The 21085-nt window shown below is 39.1% G+C and overlaps 2 protein-coding genes and 1 long non-coding RNA gene across 5 annotated transcripts; 2 read left to right on the forward strand and 1 right to left on the reverse strand.

Moving 5' to 3' along the window:
• Window positions 1-1059: 1059 nt before the first annotated feature.
• LOC103523745 (60S ribosomal protein L19) lies at window positions 1060-4839 on the reverse strand. Its single transcript, XM_008488766.3, has 5 exons — window positions 4737-4839; window positions 3263-3369; window positions 2530-2802; window positions 1584-1665; window positions 1060-1249 (listed from the first exon to the last, which is right to left on the reverse strand). Exons 1-5 carry the CDS (start codon window positions 4739-4741, stop codon window positions 1117-1119), a joined length of 600 nt encoding a protein of 199 aa, XP_008486988.1. The 5' UTR covers window positions 4742-4839; the 3' UTR covers window positions 1060-1116.
• Window positions 4840-5417: 578 nt separating this feature from the next.
• Window positions 5418-21016, forward strand: LOC103523765 (protein RCC2 homolog). Of its 3 annotated transcripts, none has more exons than XM_026833170.1 (10): window positions 5418-5624; window positions 6746-7014; window positions 7370-7601; window positions 8233-8364; window positions 9021-9070; window positions 9903-10056; window positions 16598-16764; window positions 18096-18276; window positions 19424-19602; window positions 20807-21016. In XM_026833170.1, exons 2-10 carry the CDS (start codon window positions 6823-6825, stop codon window positions 20987-20989), a joined length of 1470 nt encoding a protein of 489 aa, XP_026688971.1. In that variant the 5' UTR covers window positions 5418-5624; window positions 6746-6822; the 3' UTR covers window positions 20990-21016. The 3 variants fall into 3 exon arrangements, with proteins under 3 accessions (XP_026688971.1, XP_026688972.1, XP_026688968.1); XM_026833171.1 differs by lacking the exons at window positions 9021-9070; window positions 16598-16764 and adding exons at window positions 9372-9421; window positions 13192-13358; XM_026833167.1 differs by lacking the exon at window positions 16598-16764 and adding an exon at window positions 13192-13358 and having other exon boundaries at window positions 5419-5624.
• Window positions 10526-11174, forward strand: LOC113473690. The gene is made up of 2 exons (XR_003395601.1): window positions 10526-10618; window positions 10873-11174. It is a non-coding gene; the product is annotated as an uncharacterized LOC113473690 (long non-coding RNA).
• Window positions 21017-21085: the final 69 nt, after the last annotated feature.

The raw sequence follows: 21085 nt of genomic DNA on the forward strand, positions 1-21085 counted from the left end.
TCGTCTTGTTCATTTTCTTTTCACCTCACATGGCTGACAGCAACTTCTTAAGTAGGTACCCAGGAATATGAAGTAGGTTTTCAATATTTCAATGATGGTCAACTTAAGTGTTATGCTGTGGCCACTGGCCACTCACGCTGACTGTCTGACATGTAAGAAAGTCTTTCAGACTTTCTTACATGTTAGGTCATACTCTTTTTCACCAAGGCCTGAAAGCATGAAAGGCCAGCTTTACATGAGTCAGTTGGAGTATCCACCTGTTGTAGGTAGTGAATTTAGTTTCAATCAATTGGTGATGGCCCATATTTTTTTTTTCACCTCACATGGCTGACAGCAACTTCTTAAGTAGGTACCCAGGAATATGAAGCAGGTTTTCAATATTTCAATGATGGTCAACTTCAGTGTTATGCTGTGGCCACTCACTCTCAAACTGTCTGACCATGTGTGACAGAAAAAGCTTTCTACCTAAGTCTTTCAGACTTTCTTCCATGTTAGGTCAGACTCTTTTTCACCAAGGCCTGAAAGTATGAAAGGCCAGCTTTACATGAGTCAGTTGGAGTATCCACCTGTTGTAGGTAGTGAATTTAGTTTCAATCAATTGGTGATGGCCCATATTGGTTCTTTGCTTTAGTCCCTCAGTAAGAGGCTGGCCTTCAATCAAAATTCAACCTATCAGAGCAGTCAGAGCTAGTGTTGAATAATTGAATGATCCACTGGCGTGTGGCGCCATGGCACACTGAAGTACCCAACTTTTTACTGAAACATTTTCCATGTTAGGTTTCTGAATGGATGGCTGATAGACAAATGCTAGTTGTTTCTGGGCGTACTGTCTTGTGAGGACCATGTTAGAATTCCAGCAACTTAATCGACCACACCTTGGTATCATAGTGGGAGCCTCTAGACTAGTCTAGACACTAGAAAATGTATACCCCAAATCTCTGGTACGTACCTCAAAGCCCAATTAAAACTTGTCTACAAGTTAGTCTACTAGATAATTCTATTGACCAATCAGAGGATAAACCTTTTTGATAGCCCTGATGGGAAAAAATAAATCTGGTATGTTTTGGAAAACAATTTTCTTTATTATTATTTATATGGTACAATATAAGTGACAGTTTACTTCTTCTGTGCTGCTTTCTCATCTTCACGAGCATAAGATGCCAACAGTTCTTGTCTCTTCATCTGGATTCTTTCTTCACGTCTCTTCTTTGCCTCCTTGACTTTCTGTCTACGGGCCTCAGCTTGATCACTGTGAAATAAAACAAATTGAGAAATTAATGTGTGAAGGAAGGAGAAAAAGATGGGGGTATCAATTCCAGAGTGGTGAAACATCTACAAAAACTTGGAGGTCTGTATCTTGTCATATTCATCTCATAAAACGACTTTAGGTGTTGGGTCAACAAAAATGCACCACAAAAAAAAACTTAGATTCAGAGCTTTTTTGGCTAAATCAAATTCAGGCTGTTTTGCGTAGCAAGTGAGGTAACCAGACTGAATCACCCCTTTGTTAGTTAAAAGGTAGGTCACCAAGCCAAAGTTTGGCCTAATACCAACAGATAATAAGACCCTCCTTTTTTTCTTACCTCAACAATTTAGCACGAGACTTCTCAGCCTTCTTCTTGTGGATGAACTCCATCAATACTCTCTTGTTCTTGAAAACATTACCTGGAAATTACACAATACAAAAGGAAAATCAGTCAAGGAAGCTAGAGCATGGAATCCAAATGATTACCACTCTGCCATTTAAGCAATACCTCTTTATCATAAAATGTCTGTTGCAACGTTCTAGATTTTCTTCTTGTCAAAGTTAAGCCCCAGATGTATCTCACCTGTTCAAATTCATTCATACAAAGTGTAACCTTAAGAATATGATTACCCCAGAAACAAGCTGGGTCCATCCTTTTAGCCCATAGTTTATTAGATTGTGATTAGAGAAAATCAGTAGGTACCTATGTACCTACCTAATTTGTTTAATATTCAGTTTATTCAGTTTTCTTGATTTGATTTTTCAAATCAAGACCAGAGTCCGTTCTCCCTTTATTCCCAATATAATGTTTAAGTCACCCATCCATTTATTGGCCTTGCTTGGCGTAGCTTAACACAGGTGACACTAAGATTACCCCAGAAACAAGCTGGGTCCATCCTTTTAGCCCATAGTTTATTAGATTGTGATTAGAGAAAATCAGTAGGTACCTAATTTGTTTAATATTCAGTTTATTCAGTTTTCTTGATTTGATTTTTCAAATCAAGACCAGAGCCCGTTCTCCCTTTATTCCCAATATAATGTTTAAGTCACCCATCCATTTATTGGCCTTGCTTGGCGTAGCTTAACACAGGTGACACTAAAACCAGTCTTAAAATAACAACTGAAGTGTTATCTACAACTTTCTTGCTTTGAGTTTATAGGTTGTCACAACAAACAATAGTCTGTCCCTTATACCTTTTTATTACTATTGTAATAATAAAGGACGGACTAAAAAGAAAAAGAGTTTCATTATGTTTACAATCAACAACATTAATTTATCTTACCCTTTGCCTTCATGTACAGTTGGTGGTACAAATGTTTGTCAATTTTCTTGGCTTGTCTGTATTTCTTTAGAAGTCTCCTGAGAACTCTCATCCGATTCACCCAGAGTATTTTCTGTGGCATACGAGCATTGGCAGTACCCTTCCTTTTACCAAAACCACAGTGACGACCTTTACGTCTGGCCTCTTTGTTTTTGCGTGTGCGGGCTCTGGAGTGAACTGCTACTGGTTTCTTGATGATCAAACCATCTTTGATCAATTTTCTGATGTTTTGTCCTGAAATTAACAAAGTTTAACTGAATTAGATATTTGAATTAACAAAGGTATCTACATATAGGGATGATATTCCATAAATTAACCCTTACATGGTATGAAGAGATCTCACTCAAGATAAAAACCATTAGACAACCAGAATTACCAAAGCAAGAGATACAAGGAGTTTGAACCTAGTAAACTTCTATTTGAAATAGCCATAGCTAGTCTTCTCCTTTTATCCTTCTTCACCTTTTCCCATGTATAGACAGGGTTGTCAGCCTCTCAATCAGTCCTAACTAGGGTGATTGCTTTGGACTAACATGTGGTTTTGGTTACAATTATTGTATAATGAACTTACTAGAGTTGGTGATGGCTATTTCATTGATTTCATTAGGGTCAAGCCATACTTTCTTTTTACCACTGGGTGATTGCTTTGGACTAGCATGTGGTTTTGGCTACAATTATTGTATAATGAACTTACTAGAGTTGGTGATGGCTATTTCATTGATTTCATTAGGGTCAAGCCATACTTTCTTTTTACCACATCTCATTACAGAGGCTGCAAGCCTCTTCTGCAGCTTGAGGGAACTGAAACAGAAAAGTACAAAATTAAAATGATTTTCAACATTGTTACTTTCATAAAATACATGTTAACATGAGACTCTTCATACCAAATGTGGGTATTAATTCCTACTAAATACTGTTTCCTTTCTGATCTAAATACCACATAATTTAAGTATAAGCTGTATAGCTCTTGGATGAAGCAATCAGACTGATTGAATTTGAAACTTTCAGGCAAGAAGGTTGCTTAATCAAAAGTTCAAAGTTAACTGAGTTTGAACCTGACTGTGAAAGTAGCTAGTCATTACTATCACTTCAAGAGCTAAGCATTAATTGTTAAGCAAAGGCAGTGGAATCATGGATGTTAAGCAAGACCTAGGGAGAGAACAGCAGAACCATTCTATATAGTCTACAAGAGGAGGAAGGTACTGCAATAGGCTTAAGTAAAATGACAGAGCATCAGCTAGACTTCAGATCTAACCAAGGTAATCCCTTTGATTACGAATGGTTATGCAATGGGATATGGAATACTTAAATACCACATAATTTAAGTATAAGCTGTATAACTCTTGGATGAAGCAATCAGACTGATTGAATTTGAAACTTTCAGGATTAAGTTCAAAGTTAACCGAGTTTGAACCTGACTGTGAAAGTAGCTAGTCATTACAATCACTTCAAGAGCTAAGCATTAATTGTTAAGCAAAGGCAGTGGAATCATGGATGTTAAGCAAGAACTAGGGAGAGAACAGCAGAACCATTTTATATAGTCTACAAGAGGAGGAAGGTACTGCAATAGGCTTAAAATGACAGAGCATCAGCTAGACTTCAGATCTAACCAAGGTAATCCCTTTGATTACGAATGGTTATGCAATGGGATATGGAATACTTCAGAGGTTTTAGGGGGGTAAGTACCTTGATATTTCTTATTATCAACATGTTAGGTACTTCACTGTAGAGGTTTCCATGCCAGAGCTAAGCCATTAGCTCCATGGCATGGCATACGGCATGGACATGGTTAGTATTAGTACAAGGGGTGAGGATAGTGACAAGAAGTGAGGGAGAGTGGAGAAAAATCTTTTGGGATGTTGAATCGACAGAGAACATGACGGGTAAGTACCTTGATATTTCTTATTATCAACATGTTAGGTACTTCACTGTAGAGGTTTCCATGCCAGAGGACTATAGCCATTAGCTCCATGGCATGGCATACGGCATGGACATGGTTGGTGAGTACAAGGGGTGAGGATAGTGACAAGAAGTGAGGGAGAGTGGAGAAAAATCTTTTGGGATGTTGAATCGACAGAGAACATGACGGGTAGGTAATTTAGAAGGAATAATGATTTATAAATTTAATAATTTTAAATAAAAATTAGAGAGAAATTGACGAAACTTACCTCATTTTTCTGCCTGAAGAGACAGCACAACAAAAATGGCCGATTGGATTTTTGTTTTGTTTACAAAAAAGAAAGAAAGATGGAGGACGGGAACTACGGAAATGATATTTTTTTTCAAAGCACTCGAACCGAAATCACAGAAAGGTATGCGCAGTTGAGCAGGGCTTGATTCCATGAAAAACTTCCCATTTCGCGAGGCCCAATCCAACTTCTCGTTCGGGAAAAAATGCGTCTTGTGTAGTGAGAACACTCTCATTTGATTTGTATTGCCTACAGGACATTCGGGAAAAAAAATCGGATGGAACTCACGATAAGTGGGAATGGGCCTTTACGAAGTGCAATAATTTTTTTGGAATAGTCCCCTGGTTATGGCACAAAACTGTTGACGTACATACCTTGAAGTTCCAATGGCTTTGAAACAGTGTAAACAAACAAGCGACGCATTGCCTACAGGACATTCGGGAAAAAAAAATCAGATGGAACTCACGATAAGTGGGAACGGGCCTTTACGAAGTGCAATAATTTTTTTGGAATAGTCCCCTGGTTTCGGCACAAAACTGTTGACGTACATACCTTGAAGTTCCAATGGCTTTGAAACAGTGTAAACAAACAAGCGAAAAGTATTTGCTCCATGCAAAAAACATTTTTTTTGTTTGATTTCTTGACTATTTGCTTGAGTATTTGCTCTAGTTTTGCTTTTCGACTTTCACTCTCTACTTCTTCTTGGTTAAAGTTTAGCGTTTTTCTTCTGGGAAAACCACGAAAACACTCTTTCAGGACCTTCAATTTTCGTGTTTTCCGTTCAAACTGCCTCCCATCAAAGGGATTATCGCGTTCTAGTCAATTTGAGAAGCCCGCGAAATCTGGAAATTTGAATTTTACATTATTTCATTGTTTTGCCTACAGGACATTCGGGGAAAAAAATCGGATGGAACTCACGATAAGTGGGAACGGGCCTTTACGAAGTGCAATAATTTTTTGGGAATAGTCCCCTGGTTATGGCACAAAACTGTTGACGTACATACCTTGAAGTTCCAATGGCTTTGAAACAGTGTAAACAAACAAGCGAAAAGTATTTGCTCTATGCAAAAAACATTTTTTTGTTTGATTTCTTGACTATTTGCTTGAGTATTTGCTCTAGTTTTGCTTTTCGACTTTCACTCTCTACTTCTTCTTGGTTAAAGTTTAGCGTTTTTCTTTTGGGAAAACCACGGAAACACTCTTTCAAGACCTTCAATTTTCGTGTTTTCCGTTCAAATTGCCTCCCATCAAAGGGATTATCGCGTTCTAGTCAATTTGAGAAGCCCGCGAAATCTGGAAATTTGAATTTTACATTATTTTCATTGTTCAGAACCGGCGTACCCCTTCATCTAAAAAGTTTTCTTGGTTTAGGATTTATCTGATTTAACTTGTCATCATGTCCTCTAAAAGAAAGTCCGCTGATGTAGAGGGTGCCCGAAAGAAGCCAAAGAACTCAAAGAATGGAAAGAAGAAGAAGGAGGAAGAAGAAGAGGAGAGTGATTTTGAAGAGCAACCATCCAGTGGAGAGGAGGAGAAAGCCTCGGATAATGAAGCCGAGCACTATTCGGATGATGAAGACTCTAACCTGGTGAGTTGAGTAATCAGGTTACATATTACATAATTCATGATAGGTTCCTTTGTCTGTGTACAACCCATTCTGGGGAACTAACTTTGATTTCCTTGGAGCAAGAGCAGTTCCAGACCCTTACATATTTTTCACATTCAAGATCCATTTTAAATGGCTCACATTTCATTGGGAGGGCTAACATTCCTAAAAGTAATATTTTGACTTTGTTTGAACTGAGAGTAAATCAGCAGTCTGTTGTCCGAGTGGTCCAGGCATACGTGGGGTACCTATCCCTCTTATTCTTAAGAGAATGTCTTATAATGCTCCAATATACCTTGTTTCTTTACACCTAGACACCATAACCATAATTATGTTTATAATTTTCAGAAAATCAAAGGTCCAGAGCTAGCCGGCCAGTTGCTCATTGTTCAGAACCGGCGTACCCTTTCATCCAAAAAGTTTTCTTGGTTTAGGATTTATCTGATTTAACTTGCCATCATGTCCTCTAAAAGAAAGCCCGCTGATGTAGAGAGTGCCCGAAAGAAGCCAAAGAACTCAAAGAATGGAAAGAAGAAGAAGCAGGAAGAAGAAGAGGAGAGTGATTTTGAAGAGCAACCATCCAGTGGAGAGGAGGAGAAAGCCTCGGATAATGAAGCCGAGCACTACTCGGATGATGAAGATTCTAACCTGGTGAGTTGAGTAATCAGGTTACACAATTTATGATAGGTTGCTTTGTCTGTGTACAATCCATTCTGGGGAACTAACTTTGATTTCCCTGGAGCAAGAGCAGTTCTAGAGCTTTACATATTTTTCACATTCAAGATCCATTTTAAATGGCTCACATTTCATTGGGAGGGCTAACATTCCTAAAAGTGATATTATGACTTTGTTTGAACTGAGAGTGAATCAGAAGTCCGTTCGAGTGGTCCAGGCATATCTGGGTACCTATCCCTCTTATTCTTAAAAGAATATCTTATAATGCTCCAATATAGCTTGTTTCTTTACACCTAGACACCATAACCATAATTATGTTTATAATTTTCAGAAAATCAAAGGTCCAGAGCTAGCCGGCCAGTTGCTACTGATGGGAGGTATGAATTGGGATCTAAATGGCCGCAAACAAGTTCCTGTAAATGGTAAAGCAAATGTGGGTAGGAATCTGTACGAGCCACACATATTTGGACCCTTGTATGAGTCAAGAGTAAAAGTTGCTGTAAGCTCATCATGCTCTGCACACAATGTTGTCATTACTGAAGACAACAAATGTTTTACTTTTGGTAAGTATGAGGTGTATTAAATATTATGGAATAAAAGGTCCTTGTTTTATATATTTGAAACATTATTTTCTTGGTTAAAGAATTTGTTCAGTAAGATGTGGAGTTACCTTTCAGCCAGGATAATGTTACTGGTCTCTTAATTGCTGATCCAATGATATCCAATTACCCACTAAAATTATGACGACAACTGTTGATAACTCATAGCTGTAGCTAATTCATCATAGTTTTTGTTCATGAAACTTTGGGAGTACTACTTGTGGTAGTTGTGCATAAGGCGCGTCAATGGGACATTACAAAAATCCTTTTATAAGAGGGAAGATACTTGCTTAAGGAGTGTTCCTAGTCTGTATTAAATATTATGGAATAAAAGGTCCTTGTTTTATATCTTTGAAACATTATTTTCTTGGTTTAAGAATTTGTTCAGTAAGATGTGGACTTACCTTTCAGCCAGGATAATGTTACTCGTGTCTTAATTGCTGATCCAATGATATCCAATTACCCACTAAAATTATGACTACAACTGTTGATAACTTATAGCTGTAGCTAATTCATCATAGTTTTTGTTCATGAAACTTTGGGAGTACTACTTGTTCATATTACTGAGTATTTCAAATTTTTGTTTGTTTTCCAGGACGTAATGAGAAAGGGCAACTTGGAACTGGGAATACTGAACGTAGAGATCAACCCTTTGAGCCTGAAGAGCTGAAAAACCTGGTTGTGGTCAATGCAGCAGTAGGCAAAAACCATACTCTTTTCTTAACAGGTGAGAAGCACATGTGCAGGAGGTTTATATTTTATTTTCAGCAGGGTAGGAATTTCCTTCAGGGCCAGGTTGGGATTTTTTTTTTTAATACTTTTCACACTCAATTTTGTTGAAATTTGGCAAGGATGTTTAAAACCTAACAAACATTTCCTTACCTATTTAGTTAGGAGCTTGTTCAGACCTTTGAAGCCATTTATACAAGTTTTACTGTTCATTGAACCACTAAATACCTGTCTAAAAGTCTGTTTTTGACAGGCATAGTCGACTTTTTCTCCAAAAATTTCTCCTAATGAATCAGTTTTGATTTCTCCTATATTGAATAACAATTTGGATTGGTAGATACCTTACCTGGGGGATTAAGACGAAAGTCGGCAGGTGCCCCCTTTCAATCGCCCACCAGGGGTGGATGGAGAGACTACTTAAAAAAAGGTACCTTACCTATCCTATTGCTGTATTTCTACTTACGTACAAAGTTCTCTGATTTCATTTAGGTTAATTTATTCCAATGAGCATTATTGTTTTTCTATTCCACTTCATAAACATTGAACCACTAGAGTAGGTACTTAATTACTTATATTGTATTGGATCAGTTAACCCTTACTACCTTATCTGACACTTTTTTTTTTTGACCAATATTTCCTTGTGTTCTATTCCAGAACGTGGGCATGTGTATGCTTGTGGTGACAACCAATTTGGTCAGTGTGGTAAAAATATTCTGTCTTCTTTGTGTATACGATACCACTGCCCGTATGAATATGTCAGTAGACACTGGAAGGGTTTTTGTTTTACGAGGACAATATTTGAGCGAGAATAAAGAGTTTTTGCACTGCTAACTTACGTGACGATAATTGAAAAACGCGTTTCTGCACATACGCAGAAACAAATTTTCGTCAAATAACGTTAATCAGTTAACTAGAGTAAGCACTTATATTGTATTGGATCAGTTAACCCTTACTACCTTATCTGACACTTTTTTTTGACCAATATTTCCTTGTGTTCTATTCCAGAACGTGGGCATGTGTATGCTTGTGGTGACAACCAATTTGGTCAGTGTGGTAGCGATAATTGAAAAACGCGTTTCTGCTTATACGCAGAAACAAATTTTCGTCAAATAACGTTAATCAGTTAACGGGAAGCTAATTTTGCCTGCAAAAACTCGCTAATAACAACCAGAAAGATGGTAAGACAAGTACAAGTGTGTTAGATACTCTTAAAATGATGGACAAAAGAAAGGAAGAAACAGAGATCGCTCAAATTTTACTGTGTTGTCCACAGTAATATTGTTTGTCCAGTCTCTTTGGATGATAAAGTATAATTAACGGGAAGCTAATTTTGGCTGCAAAAACTCGCTAATAACAACCAGAAAGATGGTAAGACAAGTACAAGTGTGTTAGATACTCGTAAAATGATGAACAAAAGAAAGGAAGAAACAGAGATCGCTCAAATTTTACTGTGTTGTCCACAGTAATATTGTTTGTCCAGTCTCTTTGGATGATAAAGTCTTGCTTATACTACTGAAGTGAAGGAACTTTTCAGTCATCAAGAGTAAACAGGCCACCGTACTTACCCCCACCCGCATCAAATACTCGGGACCTCCCATTGTGAAAATTGGCTGTGGAGGAGATTTCAGCATGATCCTCAACATCAAAGGAGTCTTGTACTCATTTGGACTGCCAGAATATGGTCAACTGGGTAAGAGCTATATCTGAAGTGTGATAATGTTGAGTAATTTCACTTGGGTTCATTGGATAGTCTATTTAAAGAAGGATCATATAAAGTTCTAAACAATTAAATATTAAAGAGGTCAGTTTGGGCCCAAATATTTTAAATGCAAACTCTTGAACCAGCCAAAGGCCTCAAAAATATGTATGTGCTGACCTACTTGTAGGTACCTATTGTTAAAAAATTGGTACCTATGATAAAGTTTTGTCTTAAAGGATACCATATAATTTGTTAAGTGTACAAGTGTGTTAGATACTCGTAAAATGATGGATAAAAGAAAGGAAGAAACAGAGATCGCTCAAATCTTACTGTGTTGTCCACAGTAATATTGTTTGTCCAGTCTCTTTGGATGATAAAGTCTTGCTTATACTACTGAAGTGAAGGAACTTTTCAGTCTCATTCTGGTATCTGGCTGGATAAACAATGTATTTCCTATTCTTTATACTCGTGTATTCTGCGAATATGGTGACGTTTAACTTTGTTATTAAAAATTTAGAGTAAATTATGTTTGAAGATCAGTCTATTGGTTTAGGTCAACCGTTTTGAACAAAATCTTAGACACCTCTGCATGTATTTTCAGTATTCCATTTATTCCGTTTGTAGCGTTTAAATGTGCGTTTTCGACACAAGAAGATTCAAATTTGATCCAAATCAGATAATTTCGACAGCTGTCTGAATTGGTACTCGTTTATTTATTTTACTCAGTGTACTTGTTTAGGTTAATTTTTTATTTTTAGAACACCTGATTTTTATAAATTATGTTTGAAGATCAGTCTATTGGTTTAGGTCAACCGTTTTGAACAAAATCTTAGACACCTCAGCATGTATTTTCAGTATTCCATTTATCCCGTTTGTAGCGTTTAAATGTGCGTTTTCGACACAAGAAGATTCAAATTTGATCCAAATCAGATAATTTTGACAGCTGTCTGAATTGGTACTCGTTTATTTATTTTACTCAGTGTACTTGTTTAGGTTAATTTTTTATTTTTAGAACACCTGATTTTTTTTCTCTGTGTATCTCATTTTTTTCGCTAGATCTTAATTCCGATTCACAAGAAATACAAATACTATTTAAGATTTTCTAAGAATAAACCCGGGTTTTTCATTTTCCCCTCTGTTTTTTAGCCTTAATTGGTTTAGATGAATAATTATGTAAACATTCTATTAATTCACAATATAAATTGAACACTTTGAAGTATTTACTTTTACTTAAACGATCTAAGGTCACACGTAAGGAGCAATTACCTTTATCAGGATCTAATGCATAAAATATTAGTTTATTATTGTTTTTTGAACAACTTCCTGTTGGTATCTGTCGTATTGCTTCTGTCTGATATTATTCGTGTGTTTTTTTTTTTTTTTAATACAAAATACGATAATTTTAGCCAATCATTAGATTGCTTAATCCAAGAGTTGAACCGAGTTTAATATCATTAAGCCGACTTCCTAAAGAGGTTTGACAGAGGGAACTGTAACTGCTAGGGTCTTATCGTCCCGAAATCGAAGAAAGAAGGAAGACAGGATATTATCAGGATATAATGCATAAAATATTAGTTTATTAATGATTTTTGAACAACTTCCTGTTGGTATCTGTCGTATTGCTTCTGTCTGATATTATTCGTGTGTTGTTGTTTTTTTTTATATATACAAAATACAATAATTTTAGCCAATCATTAGATTGCTTAATCCAAGAGTTGAACCGAGTTTAAACTCATTAAGCCGACCACCTAATATCAGGTAGATCTGACAGTTACGCCTGAATAGGTCCGTTTGTTAGCCTGACAGGCGTACCTGTCAGGTTTACCTGATATTGAGTGGCTGGCTTTAGAACTTCAGTATATTTGGACTTAAGGACTCGTATGTATTTATGGCACCTTTACGTTCACTTCATATTACATAATTATTTGAGGAAGTGTGCAAATTTAGCATGGTGTAAATTTCCACTCTCTCTAACATTATTTGCACATTATTATAGGTAAAAACTACAGCACTGTCTAGGGTTGAGTGCCTCAAGTGCTCTCAACTTGATAAATATAATGTCAAGTATGTATATTTACCTAATCAATCCCCTCACTCCATGTACAGGCAGTAGGCACCTTTACGTTCACTTCATATTACATAATTATTTGAGGAAGTGTGCAAAATTAGCATGGTGTAAATTTCCACTCTCTCTAACATTATTTGCACATTATTATAGGTAAAAACTACCGCACTGTCTAGGGTTGAGTGCCTCAAGTGCTCTCAACTTGATAAATATAATGTCAAGTATGTATATTTACCTAATCAATCCCCTCACTTGGAAATTTGAATGAACCCTGAACAGTGTTCAAACGACCGGTGTAGTATCTTGGTGGTGGTCTCATATAGTTTGTAGTGTTTTGAGTCTTTTTTTAGTACCATTTAGAATACACATATTTAGTTTTAAATCTTATTATTTTATTTATTAAGTTTGCTTTGCCTGAATAGAAATTATGGAGTCAAAATCTATTCTTTTGATACTGCTCGTATCTTGGTCCCTGTTTGCTTGTAAGGCCCAAGTGAGTACTTTTCTTAGGTAACTCTTATGTTCAAGTGCTGTTCCTGGAGATATTGCATAATTATGTTCATAATCTATGGCTTCTAGAACAGGAAGTTGCCAGCCTAGTTAGCTTGGTTGGTAGCGCGTCTGCCTTGTAAACGCTATGCCGCGGATTTGCTTCCCGCCCGGGGTGGATTTTATCCTGAATGGATAATGTTCGTCCTCGGAACGGCTGGCTTGTCTTCCTTCTCTCTTTGTTCCTGTCTAAAAGGGGTGATGCTGGCTGTACCAGTACGTACAAAAATAAAACATCATCCAGAAGAATATAAATTTCCAGGCCAATACACCATGTATTTTATAGGTATATTAGGTATGAGATGAGTAAGTGTGACGTTATTTTGGCAACAAATATTGGCACAAAAGCCAACGAAATGGAATTTTTAACTTTATGAAATCGTAAAATGCATTAATGAACTTTTAACTAATTAAGGTAGGTAATTAGCCAAGTATGCAATAGTTGTGGCCAAATGCCCTGATCCCACTCTTCCACGTAGCCTAGGTATTTTTTTTTTTCTTTTTTTTCGTAGGTCTGGGTGCCACCGGAGAATACATCCAGACTGCCGGCAAGGTGATGTACAACTGTGAGAGAGCTCCAGTCGCTATCAAGGGATACATTGAGAAGGGCAAGGATAACCATCCTAAAGTGGTTGAGGTCACTGATATAGTGGACTTCTCATGTGGACCGAATCATACTGTAACTATTATAATTGTGTTTTTTTTTTTTTTTTTAGATAGTACCTTGGAACCACTTTCACATTACTTTAAAGCATATTCTTTTACATTCATACCTATCCAAGAACAGAATTTCTGCTCTGCCTGGGATGTGAGCGCAGCACCTCCAGGTTGAGAGTCAGTGCTCTGTAAGTATTGTAATGGTGGCGTTTCTTAAAGACCAACTATAAACGTTAAGACTAGACTAGACAGTCTGACAGACCAACCGGCCTAGGTCTGTGAGACAACGGTCTGCCAGACAGTCTGAGTGTGAATGGCTGGCCTATGGCAAGAGTACCTTTCAAGCTACCTAGGCTGACTATATTTATAAATTTTTTACAGTGTGTTCAAACATTTATTTATAAAATGTCTTTACCGCCAGTCTAGTTAGCTTGGTTGGTAGCGCATCTGCCTTGTAAGCGCTAGGTTGCGGGTTCGATGCCCGCCCGGGGTGGATTTTATCCTAAAGAAATAAGGTTCGTTCTCCTAATCCTAATGGCTGGCTTTCTATCCTTTCTTCCATCGCTCTTTGCTTTCAAGGCAATAAGACCTTAGCAGTTACAGTTCCTTCTATCTTCTTCTTTTTCTTCGCCTTTTTCCGTGTACAGGCGGGGTCGGCGTTTTTCGTCAGCCCTCCCCTAAGGTGATCGCTTTTGGGCTGACATTTGGTTTTGGCTACATAATTTTACGAGGGGATGCCCTTCGCACTCAACCATTGCTATTTCTTTAGCAAAGGAAATTCAGGCTGGTATACTCGCTGTTTATAGTCCCCCAGCCAGACTAAGCTGGTCTACTCCCTGTTTAATGTCCCCCAGCTAGACACTTACAGTTCCTTCTATCAAACCTCTTAGAAAAAAAAATCCTTTTTCTTAAAAGAGGTTTGACAGAGGGAACTGTAGCTGTAGGGTCTTATCGTCCCGAAATCGAAGAAAGAAGGAAGACAGGATAGGAGGAAAGCCAGCCGTTCCGAGAACGAACATTATCCCATCAGGATAAATCCGCCCCGGGAATCGAGCCCAGTGGCCTAGCGCTTACAAGGCAGACGCACTACCAACTAAGCTAGCTAGGCTGGCTGAACCTTAACTTAATTTATGCCGTAGGACGAAAGCCAGCCGTTCCGAGAACGAACATTATCCCATCAGGATAAAATCCGCCCCGGGCGGGAATCGAACCCGGGACGAAAGCCAGCCGTTCCGAGAACGAACATTATCCCATCAGGATAAAATCCGCCCCGGGCGGGAATCGAAGGATAGGAGAAAGCCAGCCGTTCCGAGAACGAACATTATCCCATCAGGATAAAATCCGCCTCGGGCGGGAATCGAGCCCAGTGGCCTAGCGCTTACAAGGCAGACGCACTACCAACTAAGCTAGCTAGGCTGGCTGAACCTTAACTTAATTTATGCCGTAGGACGAAAGCCAGCCGTTCCGAGAACGAACATTATCCCATCAGGATAAAATCCGCCCCGGGCGGGAATCGAACCCGCAGCGCTTACAAGGCAGACGCGCCACCAACCAAGCTAACTAGGCTGGCTCAGTGAGTAGAAAAAAAACCAGCTATAAGGCAAGGCTGATAATGGGTGATGCACTTTTCTGCTGTCCATTTGGCTACTGGTCACTTCTTGTCAGATGTAATTTTTTTCTAACCCCATTCGTACTTATTCCTAATTCTTATACACTCTTCTCTTTTTCCTCTTCTTTCTTCTCCATATCTCTTCAATAGTATTCTCTTATTATCTCTTCTCTTCCCCTTTTCCCTATCTCTTCTATCTATTCTATGTAGTAAACTCCAGGCTTAGCCAGCCTAGTGTTAGCTTAGTTGGTAGTGCGTCTGCCTTGTAAGCGCTAGGCCGCGGGACTCTTAATGGTACATACCTACCTAAATACTGAATATACCTACTTACTTTTGAAGCAACTACGTAGGTACCTATTTAAAAATTTGTTTAATTTATTTTCCTAACTGTCTATGTACTTGTACAACAAAAATAGTGATATCCCTCCAAAAAAATCTGGTGTGAACATCACACGACTTTCCTTATCCTATTGAATGATGCTTATTTTTATGTTCTATAGTAACTTTTACAATGTCTCTAACAGTTTAGTCAGTATAGCTGAAAACCGCCAAAAAACGGTCGAAATCTGTCCAAAAGCGGTCAAAATACCGCCAAGCGCAGCAACCATCTCAACCAAACGTTTTGTGTCGCATCCTTGTCACATTTGTGAACTACATACCAAATTTCAAGTCTCTAGCTTGTACCGTTCCCGAGATATTGTTAAATTACACCGAAAACCGCCAAAAAGCAGTAAAATGCCGCCAAGCGTTACACCGGTCTTAACCAAAAGTTTCGTGTCGCATCCTTGTCACATTTGACAGCTACATACCAAATTTCAAGTCTCTAGCTCTTACCGTTCTCGAGATATTTTGTTTACAGACAGACACACAGACACACACACGGACCAATGGCTGAAACTTCGGATTTAGGCTCTAGGGACCTCAAAACGTGTTTGGCACTAAAAACTGACCATCGAAAATTTGACCCGATTACATTACTTCCCTTCCTATAGGATAAGGAAAGTAAAAATGAAACTTTTCAGGGCTTTGGATCCCAAGTTTTGAAACGCTCTAAGGTTTTGGATCTGAGTTTTGAAACTGAAACCTGAAACTTTCGTGTACACGCTACGCCACTGCTAGGCTGACTATATTTATAAATTTATTACAGTGTGTTCAAATATTTATTTATAAAATGTCTTTACCCCCAGTCTAGTTAGCTTGGTTTGGTAGCGCATCTGCCTTGTAAGAGCTAGGTTGCGGGTTCGATGCCCGCCCGGGGTGGATTTTATCCTAAAGAAATAAGGTTCGTTCTCCTAATCCTAGTGGCTGGCTTTCTATCCTTTCTTCCATCGCTCTTTGCAAGTAATTTCACTTAAGTTCATTGGATAGTCTATTTAAAGAAGGATCATATAAAGTTCTAAACAATTAAATATTAGAGAGGTCAGTTTGGGCCCAAATATTTTAAATGGGAACTCTTGGCCCAGCCAAAGACCTCAAAAATATGTAAGTGCTGACCTACTTGTAGGTACCTATTGTTAAAAAATTGGTACCTATGATAAAGTTTTGTCTTAAAGGATACCATATAATTTGTTAAGTGATAATTTTTACTCCCCAACTTTTTTTTACTTCTGAACTCCATAGGTAAACCTTTATTCCCCCCTTTCTTCTCCCAGGTCTGGGTGCCACCGGAGAATACATCCAGACTGCCGGCAAGGTGATGTACAACTGTGAGAGAGCTCCGGTTGCTATCAAGGGATACATTGAGAAGGGCAAGGATAACCATCCTAAAGTGGTTGAGGTCACCGATATAGTGGACTTCTCATGTGGACCGAATCATACTGTAAGTAACTATTATAATTGTGGTGTTTTTTTTTTTATTAGATAGTACCTTGGAACCACTTTCACATTACTTCAAAGCATATTCTTTTACATTCATACCTATCAAAGAACAGAATTTCTGCTCTGCCTGGGATGTGAGCCCAGCACCTCCAGGTTGAGAGTCAGTGTTCTGTAACTGTAAGTATTGTAATAGTGGCGTTTCTTAAAGACCAACTATAAACGTTAAGACTAGACCAGACAGTCTGACAGACCAACCAGCCTAGGTCTGTGAGACAACAGTCTGACAGACAGTCTGAGTGTGAGTGGCTGGCCTATGGCAAGAGTACCTTTCAAGCTACCTAGGCTGCAGTGGCGTAGCGTGGCCTAAATTCAAGTGTAGGGCGTTGTAGGGCTCATGCACAGGTCTACCAAGTCCCATCACAGTACATGCCATTAATATTTATGGGCATTAGAGTGAACTTTTGCGGTTATATGCGGTATCATTACACGCTACGGCCACTGCTGGGCTATCTTATATTCTTGATAAAATTTATACAGTGTGTTCAAATTAATTTATGATAATGTCCTTTACGTCTAGTTAGCTACTTGTTTGCGTAGCGCATCTGCCTTGTAAGCGCTTAGGTTGCGGGTTCGATGCCCGCCGCCGGGGTGGATTTTATCCTTAAAAGAATAAGGTTCGTTCTCTTAATCCTAATGGCTGGCTTTCTATCCTTTCTTCCATCGCTCTTTGCTTTCAAGGCAATAAGGACCTACAGTTACAGTTCCTTCTATCTTCTTCTTTTTCTTCGCCTTTTTCCGTGTACAGGCGGGGTCGGCGTTTTTCGTCAGCCCTCCCCTAAGGTGATCGCTTTTGGGCTGACATTTGGTTTTGGCTACATAATTTTACGAGGGGATGCCCTTCGCACTCAACCATTGCTATTTCTTTAGCAAAGGAAATTCAGGCTGGTATACTCGCTGTTTATAGTCCCCCAGCCAGACTAAGCTGGTCTACTCCCTGTTTAATGTCCCCCAGCTAGACACTTACAGTTCCTTCTATCAAACCTCTTAGAAAAAAAAATCCTTTTTCTTAAAAGAGGTTTGACAGAGGGAACTGTAGCTGTAGGGTCTTATCGTCCCGAAATCGAAGAAAGAAGGAAGACAGGATAGGAGGAAAGCCAGCCGTTCCGAGAACGAACATTATCCCATCAGGATAAAATCCGCCCCGGGCGGGAATCGAACCCGCGGCCCAGCGCTTACAAGGCAGACGCGCCACCAACCAAGCTAACTAGGCTGGCAAAAAAAAAAAACTTAAATTCGATCATTTAAATCAATACCAAACTTGTTTCCCTGCAGGTTGCTCTGGACTCTCAGAAGCGAGCCTTCTCCTGGGGTTACGGAGCGTACGGTCGTCTGGGCCATGCAGATAACAAGGATGAACTCCTACCTCGTCTGATCAAGTTCTTTGACTCGCAGAATCGCGGAGTCAAAGCTGTCTACTGTGGCGCTACCTACACGTTTGCTATCAATGATTTAGGTGAGTTTTAAATGACCCTACATACTTTTCTTTATTTGTTTTTTTCTCCCTCTTCCCATTAGGGTCCTGGTAATTAGATGTTTTGGACATTACTTCAGGGCCCTAATTTTTAACTTCCTCCTCGTCTAGTAGGTAGGCTCTACCTTCTAATTAGAATTAATGGAAATACGACGAGTGTGTTGACGATTTTGAAAGATGAATAGTTAGAATAACAGCCCCAGTAGCTCACGGTAGACAAGGTAATCTGGAGGACTGGGGTTTGAGTCCCACGAGAAACATGAAATTTTTTGTAGCGTCATGTTACAGTTTTGTTTTGTTCGTTCGTTACAAGCATTCGTTACAGTTTTGTTTAAACTAAACAGAGAAGGTTCGTTCTCGGAACGGCTGGCTTTCTCCTGTCCTGTCTTCCTTTTCTCCGATTTCGGGACATGAGACGAGACCTTAAGTAGCAGTTACTGTTTCCTCTATTACTTAAATCTCCTAAAAAATATACCAGGTCAATACAGTTTTTTATTGTTATTATTTATTTTAGGAAAATGTCCTAATAGCTAATTCTCGATTTCGGGACATGAGACGAGACCTTAAGTCGCAGTTACTGTTTCCTCAATTACTTACTTAAATCTCCTAAAAAATATACCAGGTCAATACAGTTTTTTATTGTTATTATTTATTTTAGGAAAATGTCCTAATAGCTAATTCTTTTGCAACTGTAAACAACAACAAATAAAATTTATTTTTTCTTCAGGTCAAACCTTCTTGTTTGGTGTGACAAAGAAGACAGGCGAGGCTAACATGTACCCCAAACCATTCCATGATCTATCGGGCTGGAACGTTAGAAGCATTGGTTGTGCCCAGACGAGTGTTGTAGTGGCTGCGGATGAAACCACGATTGTGTGGGGATCTGCACCTTGCTATGGAGAACTGGTGAGTACTACTGAATACCTATGTACTATAATAGCATTTTTTATAAAATAAAAGATTTCATGTAAGATCTTCCAAAAGGGCAACGTGCTCATGATAGCATTTTCATAAAATAAAAGATTTCATGTAAGATCTTCCAAAAGGGCAACGTGCTCATGATGCTCGAACAATTGCCCCTTTGGATGGTTAGAGAAAGAACAACAAATACAATTTATTTTTTCTTCAGGTCAAACCTTCTTGTTTGGTGTGACAAAGAAGACAGGCGAGGCCAACATGTACCCCAAACCATTCCATGATCTATCGGGCTGGAACGTTAGAAGCATTGGTTGTGCCCAGACGAGTGTTGTAGTGGCTGCGGATGAAACCACGATTGTGTGGGGATCTGCACCTTGCTATGGAGAACTGGTGAGTACTACTGAATACCTATGTACTATAATAGCATTTTTTATAAAATAAAAGATTTCATGTAAGATCTTCCAAAAGGGCAACGTGCTCATGATGCTCGAACAATTGCCCCTTTGGATGGTTAGTATAAAATAAAAGATTTCATGTAAGATCTTCCAAAAGGGCAACGTGCTCATGATGCTCGAACAATTGCCCCTTTGGATGGTTAGAGAAATTTAACCAAGTACTGACGCGAGCGAGGATCACCAGAAACGCGGTGTAGGGCGGCTCCAACCTTTTTAATAAAAGAGATTTACTCATCCGCCCATGAGTTAGATATGTACTTAGTTAGATGGATATTTGTGTTGAACATTACTTAAGGTGTGTCCACACATAGTCGATGTGAATCGACGTCGATCGACTTTGTGTGGACTCACCTTTAGAGAGATCTTCAGTGACGGGTAATACAGAATCATGATTAGCTTGGTTGGTAGCGCGTCTGCCTTGTAAGCGCTAGGCCGCGGGTTCGATTCCCGCCCGGGGCGAATTTTATCCTGATGGGATAATGTTCGTTCTCGGAACGGCTGGCTTTCTCCTTTTAGCGTTTTTCTTCTGGGAAAACCACGAAAACACTCTTTCAGGACCTTCAATTTTCGTGTTTTCCGTTCAAACTGCCTCGGGACGATGAGACCTTAAAAAAAGAACCACTTTGTTTAGCCAGATAATAATCATATACAGGGTCCTATAATAGTTATACATATTTCTTTGTTATACAGGGTCTAGGAGACGAGCGCAAGTCCGCCAGTTGAACATTAAGATGTGTCCACACATAGTCGATGTGAATCGATGTCGATCGACTTTGTGTGGACTCACCTTTAGAGAGATCTTCAGTGACGGGTAATACAGAATCATGATTAGCTTGGTTGGTAGCGCGTCTGCCTTGTAAGCGCTAGGCCGCGGGTTCGATTCCCGCCCGGGGCGAATTTTATCCTGATGGGATAATGTTCGTTCTCGGAACGGCTGGCTTTCTCCTATCCTGTCCTCTTTCTGGCTTCGATTTCGGGACGATGAGACCTTAAAAAAAGAACCACTCTCCTATCCTGTCCTCTTTCTGACTTCGATTTCGGGACGATGAGACCTTAAAAAAAAAGAACCACTTTGTTCAGCCAGATAATAATCATATACAGGGTCCTATAATAGTTATACATATTTCTTTGTTATACAGGGTCTAGGAGACGAGCGCAAGTCCGCCGCGTCCCCCGTAGAAAACAAGCTCCTGGCTAAGACGCACATTCATTCTGTATCCTGTGGTATTTGTCACACCCTACTTATCGCCCGTAACGATACGGAAGAGGAGAAGGACGGTATTGCCGACCGTTTTGACGAATACGAAGCTCCTAAACCTTAAGCTCCGCCCATTTCTATTTTAACCCCGCCCCTTATTCCCCTCTTCTTACTGTATCCTGCGGTATTTGTCACACCCTACTTATCGCCCGTAACGATA

Source organism: Diaphorina citri, unplaced genomic scaffold, assembly GCF_000475195.1.
Source record: "Diaphorina citri unplaced genomic scaffold, Diaci psyllid genome assembly version 1.1 scaffold85, whole genome shotgun sequence".
NCBI lineage: Eukaryota > Metazoa > Arthropoda > Insecta > Hemiptera > Psyllidae > Diaphorina > Diaphorina citri.

Coding starts and splice junctions, on each gene's coding strand:
- LOC103523745 (XM_008488766.3), bottom strand. Junction 1,666..2,529: donor ACTGTACATGAAGGCAAAGG/GTAAGATAAATT, acceptor TGTAATTTCCAG/GTAATGTTTTCAAGAACAAG. Junction 1,250..1,583: donor TCTCGTGCTAAATTGTTGAG/GTAAGAAAAAAA, acceptor TTTATTTCACAG/TGATCAAGCTGAGGCCCGTA.
- LOC103523765 (XM_026833170.1), top strand. CDS start 6,823: ATGTCCTCTAAAAGAAAGCCCGCTGATGTAGAGAGTGCCCGAAAGAAG. Junction 16,765..18,095: donor CATGTGGACCGAATCATACT/GTAAGTAACTAT, acceptor GTTTCCCTGCAG/GTTGCTCTGGACTCTCAGAA. Junction 19,603..20,806: donor CACCTTGCTATGGAGAACTG/GTGAGTACTACT, acceptor TTTGTTATACAG/GGTCTAGGAGACGAGCGCAA.